The 18,198-nt window shown below is 41.9% G+C and overlaps 1 protein-coding gene across 4 annotated transcripts in view; it reads left to right on the forward strand.

Annotated features, from left to right (window-relative positions):
• The window catches only part of kcnq5a (potassium voltage-gated channel, KQT-like subfamily, member 5a), a 110,767-nt gene extending 95,626 nt beyond the window's left edge, over positions 1-15,141 (forward strand). For 2 of the 4 annotated variants that reach the window (XM_014154577.2, XM_045700815.1), the window contains 5 exons: positions 501-609; positions 3,750-3,881; positions 4,767-4,871; positions 8,568-8,694; positions 10,301-15,141. In XM_014154577.2, the coding sequence (XP_014010052.1) occupies positions 501-609; positions 3,750-3,881; positions 4,767-4,871; positions 8,568-8,694; positions 10,301-11,413 (1,586 nt within the window). In that variant the 3' untranslated portion in view covers positions 11,414-15,141. The remainder of the gene's footprint in view (positions 1-500; positions 610-3,749; positions 3,882-4,766; positions 4,872-8,567; positions 8,695-10,300) is intronic. The other 2 variants (XM_014154579.2, XM_014154578.2) reach the window with 1 other exon arrangement.
• Positions 15,142-18,198: the final 3,057 nt, after the last annotated feature.

Raw genomic sequence — 18,198 nt, forward strand, 5'->3', positions numbered from 1 at the left:
ACCTTCTAATAGAGGGGGGGAAGTGTTTGGCTGAGAAGTTCCCTGTTTCTGTCACCCCGCCTCTCCCCTGTATATCTATGCTCTTTATCTGTGCTCTTCAGGACACTTATCCTATTAAAAATCAATCTAACCTGAGAAACTCTGACTACTCTCATATTATTGGCTAAGTGATGTATGCATCCTTCGCTCATCACGCATACAGCTGAGTGGACAATTATTGACCATTCCTAGAGATCCAATTTTCATTTGAGGAGAAAATGGAAAGCTACCAACTTATATTGAAATATTATATTGTGGAATTTCAGCTTGGAGCTGAAGTCTGTCAGGAAGGACACCTTATTTGGACACCTTTAATTTAGAATGCATTCTCTTTTGTAATTATGACCTCGGGAAGAGATGCAACGGTGAGGGGTTTAAAGAGCCAATTGGAAGCTGACTAGCGGGCTATGGCAGTATAAGAGACAAGTAAATTTGACACAACCCCTCTGTCTGTATCTCAGTGGACACAGGAATGGGGAATGATGACACGTTCGACGACAGGGGCTGCCACTGTGATGTCACCATGGAGGACATATCAGCTCCACAGAAGGCTGTCATCAGAGCCGTCAGGTGAGTGCTTATCATAGACTGTTCTCTCTGCTACCACTGCAAGCAATACCGATGCACCAAGTCTTCAAACAACAGGACGCTGAATAGCTTCTACCCCCAGGCAATAACACTGCTAAATAGTTCATTAAACAGTTAACCAAATAGCTACCCTGACTATCTGCATTGACCCTTGTTGCACTAACTTTTTTGACTCACCACATACGATGCTGCTACTGTTTACTATCTGTCACTTTATTCCTGGTTATATGTACATATCTACCTCAATTACCTCGTACCCCTGCACATCGACTCTGTACTGGTACTCCTTGTATATAGCAGTGGAGGCTGATAAGTGGAGGAAGGCTCATAATAATGGGTGGAACGGAGTGAATGGAATGGCATTTTACTTTTCTATTATTTCTCTATTTTCTTTCTCTCTGCATTATTGGGAAGGGCCCGTAAGTAAGAATTTCATTGTTAGTCCACACCTGTTGTTTATGAAGCATGCGATGAATAGAATCTGATTTGATTTATCTATATCTCTATACAAATCTCTATGTAGACTTGTGTTTTCTTACACAATCCTTTGTAAAACGTTCATTCTATTTTGTTCAGGGCTTGGCTGTTGTAAACAGTGTACATAGCGAATGCATACACTACAACAATCATAAACATAGACATATATTGTAAGAATATATATCTGAGCCTTCCAGGTTCTTAGATCCAGATCCAGAGCATGGACCTCCTCTATGTTGTTCACATACTCTCACAGGGCAAGACATGTGGATACTACGGTACTGTGGTTGTCTGCCTGACCAGGGAGGTGTTTTCGCTGACAGTCTCTGTCAGTCCACAGCCTACTGCTGTGAGGCTCTGTGGTGCTTCAGGGGATTCTGTTTACTCAGTGAGAGGTCAGGGAGTACAGTTTTGGGGGCTGTGTTTTTTGTTACAGCTGTCCAGTTACTCACTCTCGCACCAGCAACGTGTCTCTGTTTACTAATGTGGCCACCCTAATGGTACTGTCTCTCCCTCTCCTCCCCCCTCTCCCTCACTCAGCACCTCTCACTCTCTTTTTTACTACCTCTTCTCTCTCTCTCTCCCTCCCTCCCTCGGACTCTCCATTTTCCTTTACCTCCCCCTCTCCCTCACCTCTCTCTGACGGTGTCGGAAGATGTCCTATTTTGATTGGCTGCCAACACCCCAATTCCCAACACCAGGTTGTTGCTCCAGAGGACCCCCTCTCCCCTGGCCCAGCCTGCCCACTCAGCAGGCCCCCTCAATGGGCAACGGGAGTGGAGACATGCCCCTGGCTTTCCCAGGGTGTCGGGTTGACACCCTCTCAGTCAGAACTATTATTGCAGTAGCTCATCTGTCATGATGGTTTTCATTTATACAGTGAGGCTAATGAGCAACTGGAGCAATTCTGAAGCCATCAGGGGGTCAGAATGAACCAACTGTAGATCCACTTACCTGCATCAATATTATTTACCCAGCAGTAGTTGTACTTGTACAGTACATTAAGGTTGAGGGATAATACAATTCTAGCATGGTTTGGTTTCAACATAGCTCAGTCAGGTTTTGTTGACATGAGCTAAGGTTTCATAATGTTCTTGTGAAAATATCTGAGTAATATTTTTTTAACTGATGCTCTGAAAATAAAAGGTAAAGGCCAGGGGTTGGAACCAAAATGATTTTCCAGTCGTTTAGTTCTGAGCAGAATCATCCGTTCCACTGTTCTGACCAGCCAAATAATGTTCTGAACCGGTTCAAACCCCCCCAAAAATACCTGTTTATATCATTCCTTTCTGTTCCTTTTTAGACCTCTGAAATCATTGTTTTCTTTACATTTAGCTCAACATTAAATTACTTCATGAATTATGCAGTGCAGATAGGGCAGCTTGCTATGGAGCAGGCAAGCTGTTGCTCAGTGAGTTGTTTGTATTCGTGATGGAAAGACAAGTGTAGAGTACGAGATGCAACTAACATTTTGCAGGTTGGGAGAGAGTGAAAGAGGAGGCTTGGCTTGAAGCGCTGGGCATTTTGTGATGACATGCATTATCTGAATTAGGCCCACAGAATTATACCTACGGAGGAGCAGCTTCTGTGGAGGAACTCTGAATGTCTGAACTTCAGAGTTGGATTAACGTTGGACCAGAGAAGCTAGCTAGCTAACAAGCTTCCGTGTGCGGAGCGGCACCAGAATTAAAAACACATCTTACCTTTATGTAGTTAATAATCCAATGTGAAATGTCATTATTTTCCGGTTTTTGGTTCTGTTCACCGAACCAGATCCAACACCTGGTGAAAAAGTTTTTAAACAAATTAGGAACTGATGGATGGAACTGAAAATGAGAAGAACCATCAAAACAAAAGGAGGAGGGGGTGAACAATGGGAAGTTCTTGACTTTAGATTTTTTTTATGCATTATCATACATACATAATGTAAATGTGATGGAACTTACAATGTATGATGTTAATCCAGTTTAAAAATAATAAAGATAGCCTAATTCTTTTTTAAAAGCAACAACAGTTGTGACTGCTTCACGTGATGTATTGTTGTCTCTACCTTCTTGCCCTTTGTGCTGTTGGCTATGCCCAATAATGTTTGTACCATGTTTTGTGTTGCTACCATGTTGTGGTCATGTGGTGTTGCTACCATGCTGTGTTGTCATATGTTGCTGCCATGCTATGTTGTTGTCTTTGGTCTCTCTTTATGTACTGTTGTGTTGTCTCTCTTGTTGTGATGTGTGTTTTGTCCTATATTTTTATTTTATTTTTAATCCCACCCCCTGGTCCCGCAAGAGGCCTTTTGCCTTTTGGTAGGCCGTCAATGTAAATAAGAATTTGTTCTTTTAACTGACTTGCCTAGTTAAATAAAGGTTAAATAAAATCAAAAGTTACAAAAACAAGAAGTGATGCAAAGAACTGATTGTATCTCAAGAAAGATAAAATAAACTGAGAAATATATTTTTGAAAGCTGGTCTTGTTTTAAAAAATGTTTAAATACACAAAAATAAAGGCTACAATAACAACTGTCAGCTTCTTGCCAACATACAGGGTTATGCATAGTTAAGCTGTTGTTACCCTCTAGTGGCTGACTTAGAGATGACAGGTAGAACATTGACGGCTCTCTTTGTGATTCTCCCTTCTTTTCCACTCAGGATCATGAAGTTTCATGTAGCAAAGAAGAAGTTTAAGGAGACTCTGCGTCCATACGATGTGAAGGATGTGATAGAGCAGTACTCTGCAGGACACCTGGATATGCTCTGCAGAATCAAGAGTCTACAGACTAGGTGAGATGCACAGACACACACTCTTAGAAAAAAGGAGCTATCTAGAACCTAAAGGGTTCTTCAGCTGTGCCCATAGGAGAACCCTTTGAAGAACCCTTTTTGAGTTCCAGGTAGCACCCTTTTGGTTCCCGGTAGAACACTTTTGGGTTTCATTTAGAACCCTCCACAGAGGGTTCTACATGGAACCCAAAAGGGTTCTACGTGGAAACAAAAAAAAATTATCCTGGGAACCAAAAATGGTTCTCCTATGGGGACAGCCAAGGAACACTTTTGGAACCAATTTTTTTCTAAGAGTGCACACACTACACACACAAGCAGACACACAGACACTGAAACACACGCACTCACACACCTTTCTATATACGTATGTTCACCTTCTCCACTTCATTAACGTGTGTGTTTGCGTGTGTGTATATATCTGACCCTCCTATGTACCTCTCCCTCCCAGGCTGTGCCCCCCCCCCGCATTTATATTACAGCCAGGCCAGGAGGAAGTGCATGCCAGGGACGAAGTCTGACCCAGGGTTAGACAACCCCCCCCCCCGCCTAATTGTAGACATCTCATACATCTCTATGTGTGACTGTAGTCTCTTGCATTGCGTTATTGTCTGAGACTAACCAACCATAACATTTCAGGAGTTTAGATTGTTGTCTTCGGTTATATCAGTGATATAATCCTGTTAGACATGACATTACATTGTGTACTTTTACTGATTAATAGAGTGGAATCTACTAGTGGATTCTAGTAGTTAGTCTGTTTTGGAGAATGTAATTGTAGCGGGTACGTGGTGCCTGTAGTTGTCCTTTTTTGCTACGCTTCAAGAGTCTGAATGTGTGTGTGTGTGTGTGTGTGTTGTATCTGACCCCCATGTCTCTCTCATACAGACTGGACACTGGAGTGGGCCACACCCTGAGCAGCAAACCCAGGAACATGTCCTCCCCCTCCCTGCAATTATATTACAGCCAGGCCAGGAGGAAGTCCGCCCCAGGGTTAGACAACCCCCCTCCCACACCAACCCCTAATAACATAAACCCCCTAGCCACTACCCCCAACTCCACCCTGTCCCCGGTCCCTCACACAGAAGACAGAGTTTGAAAGGAGATGGTACTATGTCCATGTGTCCATCAGGGAGCACAAAGCCTGTGTTTGTAGATCCACAGAGACAGGATAGGTTTAAAGGTGAAATGGTGATGGCTCAACCTGCAGGCTTCCAATGGGACTAGAAGAGTTTCTACCATATTGCTTACACTATCTAGTTACTTTTAGATCTTTTGATTTCGATCACTATAGTTCTGCATATTGACTAGACAGGAGACACTGCTTTCCCAGAAGCAACCCAGTTGTAGGAGCTCTGGACTCCCTGATGACATATGCTTTCTAACCAACGGACGCATTCAACAAGCAGATGTTACGTGTGTAACATCTCGCCAAGCGTGTGGTAGAAGAAAAGCTGTTATGAATGTGTGGTCTGTTTCAAATCTTTTGCATGTTGCTGTGCTTCGGGGAAATAGATTGACAGCTGCTGCTGTATCTTTACTAACAGAATCGATTTTCCTCCTTCAAAGGACTGGCTAATGACTAAGGATTTTGTCAACCAGAGGAGGCTAGGAGGGCGGGCTCATTGTAATGGCTGGAATGGAGTAGTATCAAACACATCAAACATATGGAATCTACATGTTCGAATCTGTTCCATGAATTCCATTCCAGCCATTACAATGAGCCTATCCTCCCATAGCTCGTCCCACCAGTCTCCTCTGCTCTCAACATGGATATTTTGTGAACTGAATGGCTGTAGTTACTAGTTGGTGCAGATTGTTGTTTTTTATCATGCACTGTAGATTGCATTGTAGTTGATTTAAACTGTAGTTTAGAAACACTGTATGATTGTGTTTTAACTATAGCCTGCCCTTACAAAAAACACATGTCAAATTTGCAGTTTTTACATGTGAACGTGTGTTTAATTTCACATGTGAAACTGCAGATTATATATTTACATGTGATCGTTTTTGCACATTTGAACTTGAAATTCCACATGAGAGAGTGAAAATCAAAATTTCAGTTTCACATGTAAGAGAACTCCACATGTGAAAATCTCACTTTCACATGTGGAATAATGTTATTCTCCTGATTTGAAAAATGTTTGTTTAACCATATAGACATGGTTAAAACTAAAATGTTGATATCATGGATGGTCAATATCAAGCAAAACTACAGAAGTAGAGGACACAATTCTAAGTATTGCAAACAAAAATAATGATATCGAAAGCAAAACATAAACCCTAAAGTATTGGTAGCAAAACAAAATGTTGCATGGAAACCACTTCTTGCAGTTTTCCATATCTTTGGTGATGTTACCCTGGCCTTTGCTTTCACTGCCTTGTTCCAAGTTGCAAGTTTTGGCACATTCATTCCAGCAACATAGCACCCTGCATCCCACTGCTGGTTTGCCTCGGAAGCTAAGCAGGGTCGGCCCTGACCGGTCCCAGGATGGGAGCAGGGCCAGCGCCAGAAGGAATCAGTTGGAGGGGCATTTGATTTCCATAGGCAGGCACGTTTTTTTCAGGGACCTCCTATGTGTGCACACGCTTGCGCGTTCACAATTGTTTTAATGAGTGTTATAGTAAAGACTATAGGCAGCTCGTGAGTTTCAAGTTTGAGGAAGCTTACAATTTCTTCTACCACTTTTACCGATCTGCATGCCAGTTATGATTATATTATGTGCATTTTCGTGGAACAGTTTCATTTAAATAATAACGTTTTCGTCTCTCAAAATCATTGTCACCTGGTTAATCATAAAAAGTAAAACGATAAAAATCTAAAAGTTAAAGAAGCTAGCGAAGTAGCAACATTATATCTATCAACTAGCCTATTCCGGGCTCTCTGAGTTTTCCGCACCAGTGAGCTCCGGACAGACCGCTGTATTTTAATGAAGTTTCCACTAGATATATGGAGTCATCAGATCATGACATTTTGCTCTTTCTCAACTAGGCTTGGTGATCATCCAGGCCGGCAGTTTTGGAAATATTTTTCATATACCGAGGAGCTATCATTAGCAATGGATGTTAAAAAAACTGACTTCATTGACTTTCTGTGTGAGGTGAAGAAAAAATGACTAAGCTCAGCTTATTAGAGGTGGACGTGATAAATTATGACAATCAGAAATCAAACATTGCTAATTGGGCACTTTCCTACTTTTGCACGCAGCAGGCCAAGTAGGCCTACTTCTGTGTGCTCAGGTGCACGTGCTCGCCAACATTATCAGGAAAGACAAAACCAGACATGTGCTCATTGCTCACATGGAGCACTCCAAACAAAATACAATATATATATATATTTTTTACAAAACTAGTAATGGTTATGAAATAAAACATCGTGTTTCTCACAAATAGAGCAGGTTGGGAATTCTGAGAATGACTGTAGCATAAGTAAAACATGCATTAGCAGAAATTCATATAACCAAATGATGGGGGATTAACTGTACATTTGCTAGCCCTACTGGTGACATAAGTTATGGGGAATTGATCAAACAAATAAACAATCAAAGGGAAAACAATTCACACAATGAAACAATGAATGCGCCAGAATTGGCGGGAGACAGCTGAGTACATTCTGGATAGAGATGCGCCATATCTTTGCCACACACCACTCCCCTTCTTCATGCAACATTTTCAATTATACTCAAGACACATTATCTTCACATATATTGTAGATGCGTATCACTGACAGCCACAACTCAATCAGCTAGACATATTGCCACACGCGTTAACCAAATTGCGGGCTTCCCAAATAGGCATAGGCCTAAACGATTGTGATTTGAAACAATACACAGCTATTTAAAAATAAAATAAGCTAATGATCCTCTGTGGCTAAGTCATGCTCCCTGGTGAATAATTTTTTATTATTTTATTTAGACAGGAGTAATTATAGCCTATAACGGCGAAATATCCATTTATTTTAGGGGACTCCAGCATCCTAACAACTTTCCTTTCCAATTCGCAAAAGGCTGAACTCAGAGATCCGTATATAATAACGAGATGCACGTCTCCACCCTAACAATGGACGTTTTTGTACCAAAGGCGGAAGGCAGGCGAAAACCTTATTTCTGTATATTATTCCCATAGAAACACATTGGGCTTATTCTGGACAAATGTTGGCGAGAGTGAGCCCTCTCGCTTCGTCTCTTCCTCTCTGCTAAACCTATGTCACCGGAGAAAACATGCGAGCTAGCGAAACAGCGCCCCCCTACATTATAGCCCATGTACAATATTTGATTCTGTCTGGCCAGAAATAGTATGACATGCCATACTCATTTGGTCCAGACAGCATCAGATACTTGGTCTAAAAATACTGAGACAGAGGGGCGCTATTTCGCTGGCTCTGATGCTTTAAATGAGATTGTCTTTCTGTCGCGGTGCGTCTCGGTCAAATAACATTTGATTTGAATGGGCTAAATCAAATCAAATCAGGTGCGGACCTGAATGGGCGACCAGATGTAGTGGAAGTGGGAAAATGTATGTGTGAAAGAAATGCCACATGTGGGGAATTATTTTTGTCAAGAAAGAAAAAAGTACATGTGAAACTTCACACGTAAAACCACCTGTCTGAACCATGTGAAAATATAATGTACCAACTGGCTATCAAAGTCCACTATTTGTGTTTAATTCAATGAAATGTGTGTATCACAGGGTGGATCAGATACTGGGTAAGGGCCAGATCCCCATGGACAAAAAGATCAGGGACAAGCTTCACCCTGATGGGGACACACTGGGGGACATGAGTATGCTGGGACGTGTGTGTAAAGTGGAGAGACAGGTGAGCATTTGAGTCAATTATACTGAACAAAAATATAAATGCAACATGTAAAGTGTTGGTCCTATGTTTCACGAGCTGAAATAAAATATCCTTGAAATTTTGTGAGCATTTCTCTTTTGCAAAGATAATCCATGAACCTGACAGGCGTGGCATATCAAGAAGCTGATTAAACAGCACGATCATTACACAGGTGCACCATGTGCTTGGGACAATAATAGGCCACTCTAAAATGTGCAGTTTTGTCACACAGCACAATGCCACAGATGTCAAGTTTGAGGGGGCGTGCAATTGGCATGCTGACTGCAGGAATGTCCAAAAGAGCCGTTTCCAGAGAACGTAATGTTCATTTCACTACCATAAGCCATCTCCAACGTTGTGTTTGAGAATTTGTCAGTATGTCCAACCGACATCACAACCGCAGACCACATGTAACCACGCCAGCTCATCTGAAGCTCATCTGCATGATCGTGGTCCTCACCAGGGTCTTGACCTGACTGCAGTTCGGCGTCGTAACTGACTTCAGTGGACAAATGCTCACTTTCGATGGCCAGTCAAAAGTTTGGACACACCTACTCATTCAAGGGTTTTTCTTATTTTTACTATTTTCTACATTGTAGAATAATAGTGAAGACATCAGAACTATGAAATAGCACATATGGAATCAATGTAGTAGCCAAAAAAGTGTTAAACAAATCAAAATATATTTTAGATTTTAGATTCTTCAAAGTAGCCACCCTTTGCCTTGATGACAGCTTTGCACACTCTTGGCATTCTCTCAACCAGCTTCACCTGGAATGCTTTTCCATCAGTATTGCAGGAGTTCCCACATATGCTGAGCACTTGTTGGCTGCTTTTCCTTCACTCTCATCCCAAACCATCTCAATTGGGTTGAGGTTGGGTGATTGTGGAGGCCAGGTCATCTGATGCAGCACTCCATCACTCTCCTTCTTGGTCAAATAGCCTGGAGGTGTGTTGTGTCATTGTCCTGTTGAAAAACAAATGATAGTCCCACTAAGAGCAAACCAGATGGGATCGCTGCAGAATTCTGTGGTAGTCATGCTGGTTAAGTGTGCCTTGAATTCTAAATAAATCACAGCAAAGCAACCCACACCATCACACCACCACCTCCATGCTTCATGGTGGGAACCACACATGCGGAGATCATCCGTTCACCTACTCTGCATCTCACAAAGACACGGTCTGGCCCAAAAATCTCAAATTTGTACTCATCAGATTTCCAACGGTCTAATGTCCATTGCTCGTGTTTCTTGGCCCAAGCAAGTCTCTTATTATTGGTGTCCTTAAGCAGTTGTTTCTTTGCAGAAATTCGACCATTAAGGCCTGATTCACGCAGTCTCCTCTGAACAGTTGATGTTGAGAGGTGTGACCAACAGATGCATATCTGTATTCCAAGTCATGTGAAATCCTTAGATTAGGACCTAATTCATTTATTTCAATTGACTGATTTCCTTATATGAACTGTAACTCAGTAAAATCTTTGAAATTGTTGCTTGTTGCGTTTATATTTTTGTTTAGTGTCTATAGTGTGTGTTTGTCACTTGCACAGTGAACCCTTGTTGCTTTTAACTGTCAACCCCCCCCCCAGGTGACGTCCATAGAGTCAAAGCTGGACTCTCTGCTAGATGTGTACAGGCAGGGCTCCTCTGCCCTCACCCTCTCCTCCCTGCCCCTTTTCGAGCTGGAGCACCAGACATCCGACTACCAGAGCTCCATCCTCAGCAAGGACCTGTCCTCTGGCTCCCCCCTGGGAGGGGAGGGTGTAAGAGGGCATCCAGGTGAAGGGGGTGGGGGTATGTCCCGGTCAACAACAGGTGACCATCTCCCCAGGGGCCTCCAGCTCATACTGGCCCCCAGCGAGCTCACCCTCAACACCTGCCCCCCCTCCTACCCTGCCTCCACCGCATCCCTCACACCCTTGCCCTTCCTGCCCCCTGATAGCCCCTACCCGCTCCTCGTCACCCCCAGTAGTTTCCCCAGGCGAGCTCATTTCTCTAACCTCCTGCCCCCTCCACCATCCGCTGGTGCCGCCACTCTCCAGCTGCCCACCACTGGCCCCCAGCACAGACGCCCCCTCTGCCCCACCCCGGATGCTCCTCGAAGGGGTAGGCTGGAGGAGAGCTCAGGCCCCTCTGTGATGGTGGGCTCCAGGGTGGACGATGGAGAGGAGGACAGAGAGGGGGAACATGCCCAGAGTAGAGTGCAGCTGAGGGGGAAGCCCCACTTGAGGGAAGAGGGCCCCTGGAGGAGGCACTTGAGCCTGGAGGTGGACCCCTTGCTGCTGCTCTCCTCTGGATGTGAGGGGGTACCCTCTGAGCGGGGACAGGGACAGGGTCTGGGGAAGTCCTGGTCAGCACACAACCTTACCCAGCCATCTGCAGACAACCATCCCAACCTGTCCTCCCCGCTCGGCAACAGTAGCAGTTCCAGTGATGGCTCCCATGGCAACCCCGACGTTAGCAACTGGCGTGAGACAGACCTTTTCATCACCGTCTGTGACCTGGAGCCGCAGGTGGACCAGTTTGATTTCCTGTCCCAGGAGAGTGGCTTCCTGTCCCATCCCACAGCAGACGGTACTGGCTGCTTGGACCTCTTGCTGACTGAAGATGGGGGGTCCTCAAGCAGTTTGACCGGGCCCCACATCACCACAATGGACAGTGCAGAGTCCCTCAACCAGCCTCCCCATGTACGACTAAAATAACTATTCCATAGGAGTGAATAAAATAACCCCTTCTCCCCAACACACACATTACTAATACGACCATCCAGCATAAAGGATTCACTGGACAAAAAAAAAGAAAAAAAGATTTGAAACTGTTGATTATAACTCTGTTTTTAAGATGTTTGAGATGTCAACAAAAGATGTGCTCTCATGCATATCATTGCATGGACTATTTCCTAAAACAGCAACAAGCTGAGAAACTAACAGGGGAAGGGGAGATGGGGGAGGAAGATTGAACAAAAGAGAGGATGGTCAGATAGGGGTACTGTTTGCTCTCTTGACTATGCATGACCACCGCATGTCTAAACCGCACTTTAGGGTCGAGAGCATTCAAGCCCCCGAGCCCCTTCGATAGCCTTGGAACCACAGTTATGATGGCTGAGTCCAACCTCATAAGCCCACATCTCACCTGTTTACCTGCATGTTCCATTCATGTATCTTCCAAACCCTTGAGAGGCAATTTGGAGCAGTCAGCTATTATTACCCAAGTATTCCTAACAAGCTCACCATTAGTAATAGATAATACAATAATTAATTTGATATTAACATAAGAAGATAACCCTATTGAAGTAAATTTGTCAATTATTTTCCTAATAAATTCTACAATCTTGTGAGGCCATTTGATTTTGAACAAATCCAATTTGCTGATTGCGTGCTCCAGTAGGATTCATTGTTTTTGACTTTTAAAGGCATTTAGTGAAAGACAAACAGCAGCCAAATAAGATCAGTTATGACTGTGATACAGTAGATAGTGAAACAAGGCTGTGGTACACTGCAGTTGTAGGTCACAATAAACACTACAGAATGCAGGGTTTCTTGTCTTACAGCTCATGTGTACCACTGCCTTGTGGTACACAGGCAGCAGCACTGTTTGACTGCCACTCAGCCTGAACGCAGATGACTGCTCTTGAGTGAGAATATGCCCAAAACTGTGTCAGACATTTTGATTTCCTCTATGTTGCACCTTTTTTGTTCTTGAAGAAGAGACAGACACAACAGTCTTAAATGTCTTCTGTGGAGTTAACGATGACAACTTCCATTCAACACATTTGTTTTTATGGTGCATAAGTGCACTTGGCTTAGCTGATTAACAATTACACTGTAGAATGCAATATGTACAGATAACTGCCAAAATAAAGAAAACACTTGAGTAAATTAGGGATTCAAAGTATATTGAAAGCAGGCACTTTCACGCAGGTGTGGTTCCTGAGTTAATTAACATCCCATCATGCTTAGGGTCATGTATAGAAAAAGTCCAGTTGCCTATTATTTTGGCTCCCATGGCTAGAAGATCTCAGTGACTTTGAAACAGGTGTCTCAAAGTAGCAGAAGGGGTTTATTAAAGGGTGTGCGTGTTTGTGCGCACATGACAAAATACTATTGTATACTCTGGTATAAATACTATAGTATTCACTGTAGTGTTTTTGCAGACTTTACTGTAGTATTTACTGTTAACTATAGTGTAAATACTGTAGTAAAAGGAAAACTGTAGTATATACTGTAGTAATTAATGTAGTGTTTTTGCAGATTGTAATATACTGTAGTATTTACTGTAGTGTTTTTGCTGACATTACTGTAGTATTTACTATAGTGTTATTGTATTATAATCTTTGACAGAAGTGAAGGCTTTCTCCTTCAAGAAACCTTCTGGAGAACTAATAAAAGAGCACATTTTGCATAACCTGTAGGTAGGTAGGACTGGGGTCTGAACGGATAGTTCAGAGCTTCTGCTCTTTTCCATAACCTGTAAGGAACACAATATATGGTCTATACTTGGCATGTAGGTTTCTCACTTATGGGTGGCACAAATTGCGATATTGAGTAGGGGAATGGTCAGGGTATATACAAATGAAATACTGTAGTATTTACTATAGTTAACATTTTTTTGTATATTTTCAGTCATTACTGTAGTATTTACTAGTGTTTTTTTGTCGGGATAATACTCTAGTAGTTACTATAGTATTCTACATTATACTACAACCTTCTATAGTAAGTACTACACATGATCGAGGGATACTACATTGTGTAGTATAATATTCTACATTTTACTATATCATTATTTTCTATAGTAAGTACTGTAGTATTCTACAGTAAACTGTAGTATATTTTCATGTGTGTGTGTCTCTCTCAATCAACAGATCTCAACCCAATTAACCCTTATGGGAGATACTAAAACGCGATGCCTGAGACAGCGTTTTCCACAACCATCAACAAAACACCAAATTATAGAGTTCCAGACGTTAGAATCTATGCCAAGGCACATTGAAGCTGTTCTGGCAGCTCGTGGTGGCCCAATGCCCTATTAAGACACTTTATGCTGGTGTTTCCTTTATTTTGGCAGTTACCTGTATATAATTTATGTTAATACAGTATGTGACCTGCAAAATCTACATAGCTGTGTGTTAAAATGGGATATTATATGACTATGGCCGCAGTGTTTGAGCAGAGTTGGTACGATAAATGCACAACTGAAAGCACAATCGTTTGGAGACTTTGGAACCTGCATATGTAACTGGTGGTTTTATGCTCTGTAATGAAATGTTTTTCAGATACATAATCAAAACAATGTGACAGACAGGAGGTACTTGTAGAGGTCTGCTCCATTGGAAGAAGGCTGAGTTTAGTTAACTATAGAGTATGGAGTCTTCCTTTGAAGAAATGTCATGCTTGGTCTGCAGACTGAAGTTATATAAAATGTACTGGTTAATTAATGGTTCATTTCCCTTAGTTTCTTCTGTAAATGCTTAACAGTGCCTTTCTTGCGTTTTAATATGATTATATCTATATTTTCTCCACTGGGCTGTATATGTAGCTACAGTGCTTAGCTACGTAGAATAACTCATACAGGTGTAAGTTCAGTTTCTGAAACTTGGATAACACACTTTTAATGGCTGCAAATCTACTACAGTACATGTTCTATATCACTTGTACTGTCATTTATTATCCAAAACAGGCCTAAAAGGGCAATTCCAACACTTTTCAACCTTATTTTCATTATCTCCAGCACAATTATAGTGTCTTCATATGTGAAAATGGCGCATTTCTAGAAAACATATATATATAAAGTAAAAAAGTTCTATGTGAACGTAAAAAAATAAACATTTATTTAACAGTGATTCCCTAAGACTATGAGACTCGCGGTGATGTGGGGAGCATGAAAATACCCTCGCTCTGGCTAGAAAGTCATTGCAGGTTTTGAAAATCACAGTTTTCTTTACTTTTAATCCTACCCTGTTTTTAGGACTTTCCCTATTATCTTTTTAACCACAGATCATAGAAACGCACTGTTTTCACATATACTGAGGGTGTTTCTCCATATGCATACTACCTTGCTCCACACTCTCATGCTCTGAGTGCATTCTCTGATGCTTTCTCTTGAGTATGTTCTTGTGAGGACGAGAGTGTGGAGAATGTATAAAACATTTACAGGACTACAGGACATACAACATTACGTTTGAGAAGCACCCCCTACTGTATTACCTCACGCTTCACTTCCCCATTCCCTGAACCTTCATCCAGCCAGGACAATGGCAAGAATAGACTAAACAAAAAATGACCTAAAATGAATATTATGCAAGATAGATGTCAAGTTTTCATGGGTAGCTAGCTAACTATTCTTTGTGGCTATCTGGCTAGCTAAAAGTAGTAGCTAGACAGTTAGCCCTATTGACTTATTATGGGCTTGAGATCTACGGTACGTAGGCAGGTAAACATTAACACAGCATGTATTTATTAACGTATCAAGATAAAATATTGTAGTCAGGCAACATATGAGATGTGAATAGGCAACATTTCATTCTGAATTCAGAGTGTATTTTCTCTCGCTTCAGCTTAAATAATGGCCGTCATTTTTTACGTGGCTGCGTCATATTTCTTTGCATACTTTCCATACTTTCAATTGAAGCTTGCATCGATGCATGCTTCAAAATATGTACTATTATACAATGGGTGGGTCTAATCCTGGATGCTGATTGGTTAAAACCACATTCCAGCCGGTGTCTATTCCACAAGTTACCACCGGCTAATGCTATGACATTGAAATACCTATTTACTCTCACTGCGCAATCCACTGTCTCATCAACCCAGCCAGGCAATTTCTAAACTTGATCTCCACTATAAAAAGCATCTACACATTATCTCCCATTTCTTTTAGACTATCATTTGGTTTTCAACAGCAGAGATTTGTGTAAACCTTGCAGTCTGTCCTCCAACATTTGCAACATTGTTTCAATATTTAAATGTATCTCCGGCTGTCCCATAGTAATGAACATGTCGGGAGTCGGGACTAGACAGACAGGCAGACAGATGTTCTTAGCCAGTCGAAATCATGAATCAGCTGGTATCATTTTTATGAATATATACAAAGAAATGTCAACAGAAAACAGGTCAAACTAAATGAAGTTGAAGAGCAGCTAGTTTGCAGTCTTTCTAGCTTCAGACTGAAGTGATTGTGTTAGCTGTGTTGTTGGCTAGCTCCTATGAACAACAGTGTCCTAACGAGAGAGCACATTTTCTATGCCAGGCGAAATCGCGCATCATTAGCTCATTGTTAAGGATGTATCTAAATAAATGTCACTAGAAAACAGTTTAAACAATCGCAAATGCAGCTACTTTGCTGTTATTCTGGCCGTAGTTAGCCGTAGTTGGCTAGCTATCAAACGAGGAATAAGAACGTTGCCAGCCAGTATGGCAATGGAACATTTAGAACAAACTACTGAGTCGCGTCCATGGATACAGAACAAAAAGGTCTAACGACTGGATCGCGTCTCTAGCAACCGAACCAATAGAACGAACGACCAGCCGGCTTGTGTAGCAACCCTAGATTTGTGTCGGGACTATATCTTGTGGAAGAATGAAATGATATGAATTCATTTATCAAAATAATGTTTTTATGAAAATATGTCAATCATTATTTGAATATGTTGGTAACTCCTTGAATAAAAGTGATAATTCCCTTGAAGCCGGTGTTTGGAGGATATATTGGCATTTATAACACCAGTGCCAATATATCATCCAAACACCGGGCATTATTACTTAAACAGAGTACGCATTCAAGAAGTGCTCTCAGTGCTCCGTTTCGCATACTTTGATTTTGGCTCATACTCTGACCCTCCCATGCTCCAATTTGCGTGCTCGGAGCACAGTTGTATGCATTTTGAGAAACATCCTGAGTGTACAAAACATTAGGAACACCTCTTCTTTCCATAACATAGACTGACCAGGTGGATCCAGGTGAAAGCTATGATCCCTTATTGAAGTCACCTGTTAAATCTATTTCAATCAGTGTAAATGAAGGGGAGAAGACAGGATAATTGTAAAGAATGATTTTTAAGCCTTCAGACAATTGCGACATAAATTGTGTATGTGTGCCATTCAGAGGGTGAATCGGCAAGACAAAAGATTTAAGTGTCTTTGAACGGGGTATGGCAGTAGGTGCCAGGCGCACCGGTTTGTTTCAAGAACTGCAATGCTGCTGGGTTTTTCACGCTCAACAGTTTCCCGTGTGTATCAAGAATGGTCCACCACCCAATAGACATCCAGCCAACTAGACACAACTGTGGGAAGCATTGGAGTCAACATGGGCCAGCATCCCTGTGGAATGCTTTTGACGCTGTGTAGAGTCCATGCCCTGACGAATTGAGGCTGTTCTGAGGGCAAAGGGGGGTGGAACTCAATATTAGGAAGGTGTTTCTAATGTTTCGTACACTCAGTGTATGTCGATACTGTTTTGGTGCTGGAGATAATGAATACATCAGAATTGCCCTTGAAAATACATGGTTGATAATGTTAACATTCCTAATTCTTTCAAATTAATGTATTAAAATGCACATAACAGAGGTTACAAGATCTCTGTGGAGGAGAAATACAAAATGAATTGTAATATTATACATCAATAAACTACAAACATGAAAGTATTTTTTGGTCTGGATGTCTTGAATGAAATACTGTATAACCACACCAAGTTGCACTATAAAAAGAGGCTTAGGGCTAGGATTGCAAAACTACTGGTAGTTTACAAAAGTTATCAGAATTTCCGGTAATGTTAGTAATTAACAGGTAATCTATGGCAATCTATGGTAATTCTGGTAATTTACACTTGATTAACTTTAAAAAATGTATTCATATAAAGTATTAATTTGTAATATCTGTGTCCATATTGTCCATGGGTTTCTAGATGATAGACATAAGGTTAATGAGGAATCAAATCAAATACATTTTTATTTGTCACATGCGCCAAACACAATGTCACGCCCTGACCATAGAGAGCCCTTGGTTCTCTATGGTGTTTAGGTCAGAGCGTGACTGGGGGGTGTTCTAGTCATTCTATTTCTATGTTGGTGAGTTGTATGGTTCCCAATTAGAGGCAGCTGGTAATCGTTGCCTCTAATTGGGGATCATATTTAGGAAGCCCTTTCTCCCACCTGCTTTGTGGGATATTGTTTTGTGTATGTGCTTGTTGCACCAGTTAGGTCACATTTCGTTGTTTGTTTATTGTTTTATGGAAGTTTCACTGTATATTAAAGATGTGGAACACTAATCACACTGCGCTTTGGTCCGTCTTTCCTCACGATCGTGACAGAATATCCCACCAAGCAAGGACCAAGCAGCGTGTGATGGAGGTAAAGGAGTTTTGGATCTGGGAAGAAATCATGGGAGGACACGAGACCCTTCCTTGGCGGGAGTCGCAGAGGACTCAGGAAGGACAGCGACGACGCCGGGGACCGCGGCCACAGAAACCCCAAGATTATATTTTTTTTGGGGGG

The sequence above is a fragment of the Salmo salar genome, chromosome ssa18 (genome assembly GCF_905237065.1).
Source record: "Salmo salar chromosome ssa18, Ssal_v3.1, whole genome shotgun sequence".
Taxonomy (NCBI): domain Eukaryota; kingdom Metazoa; phylum Chordata; class Actinopteri; order Salmoniformes; family Salmonidae; genus Salmo; species Salmo salar.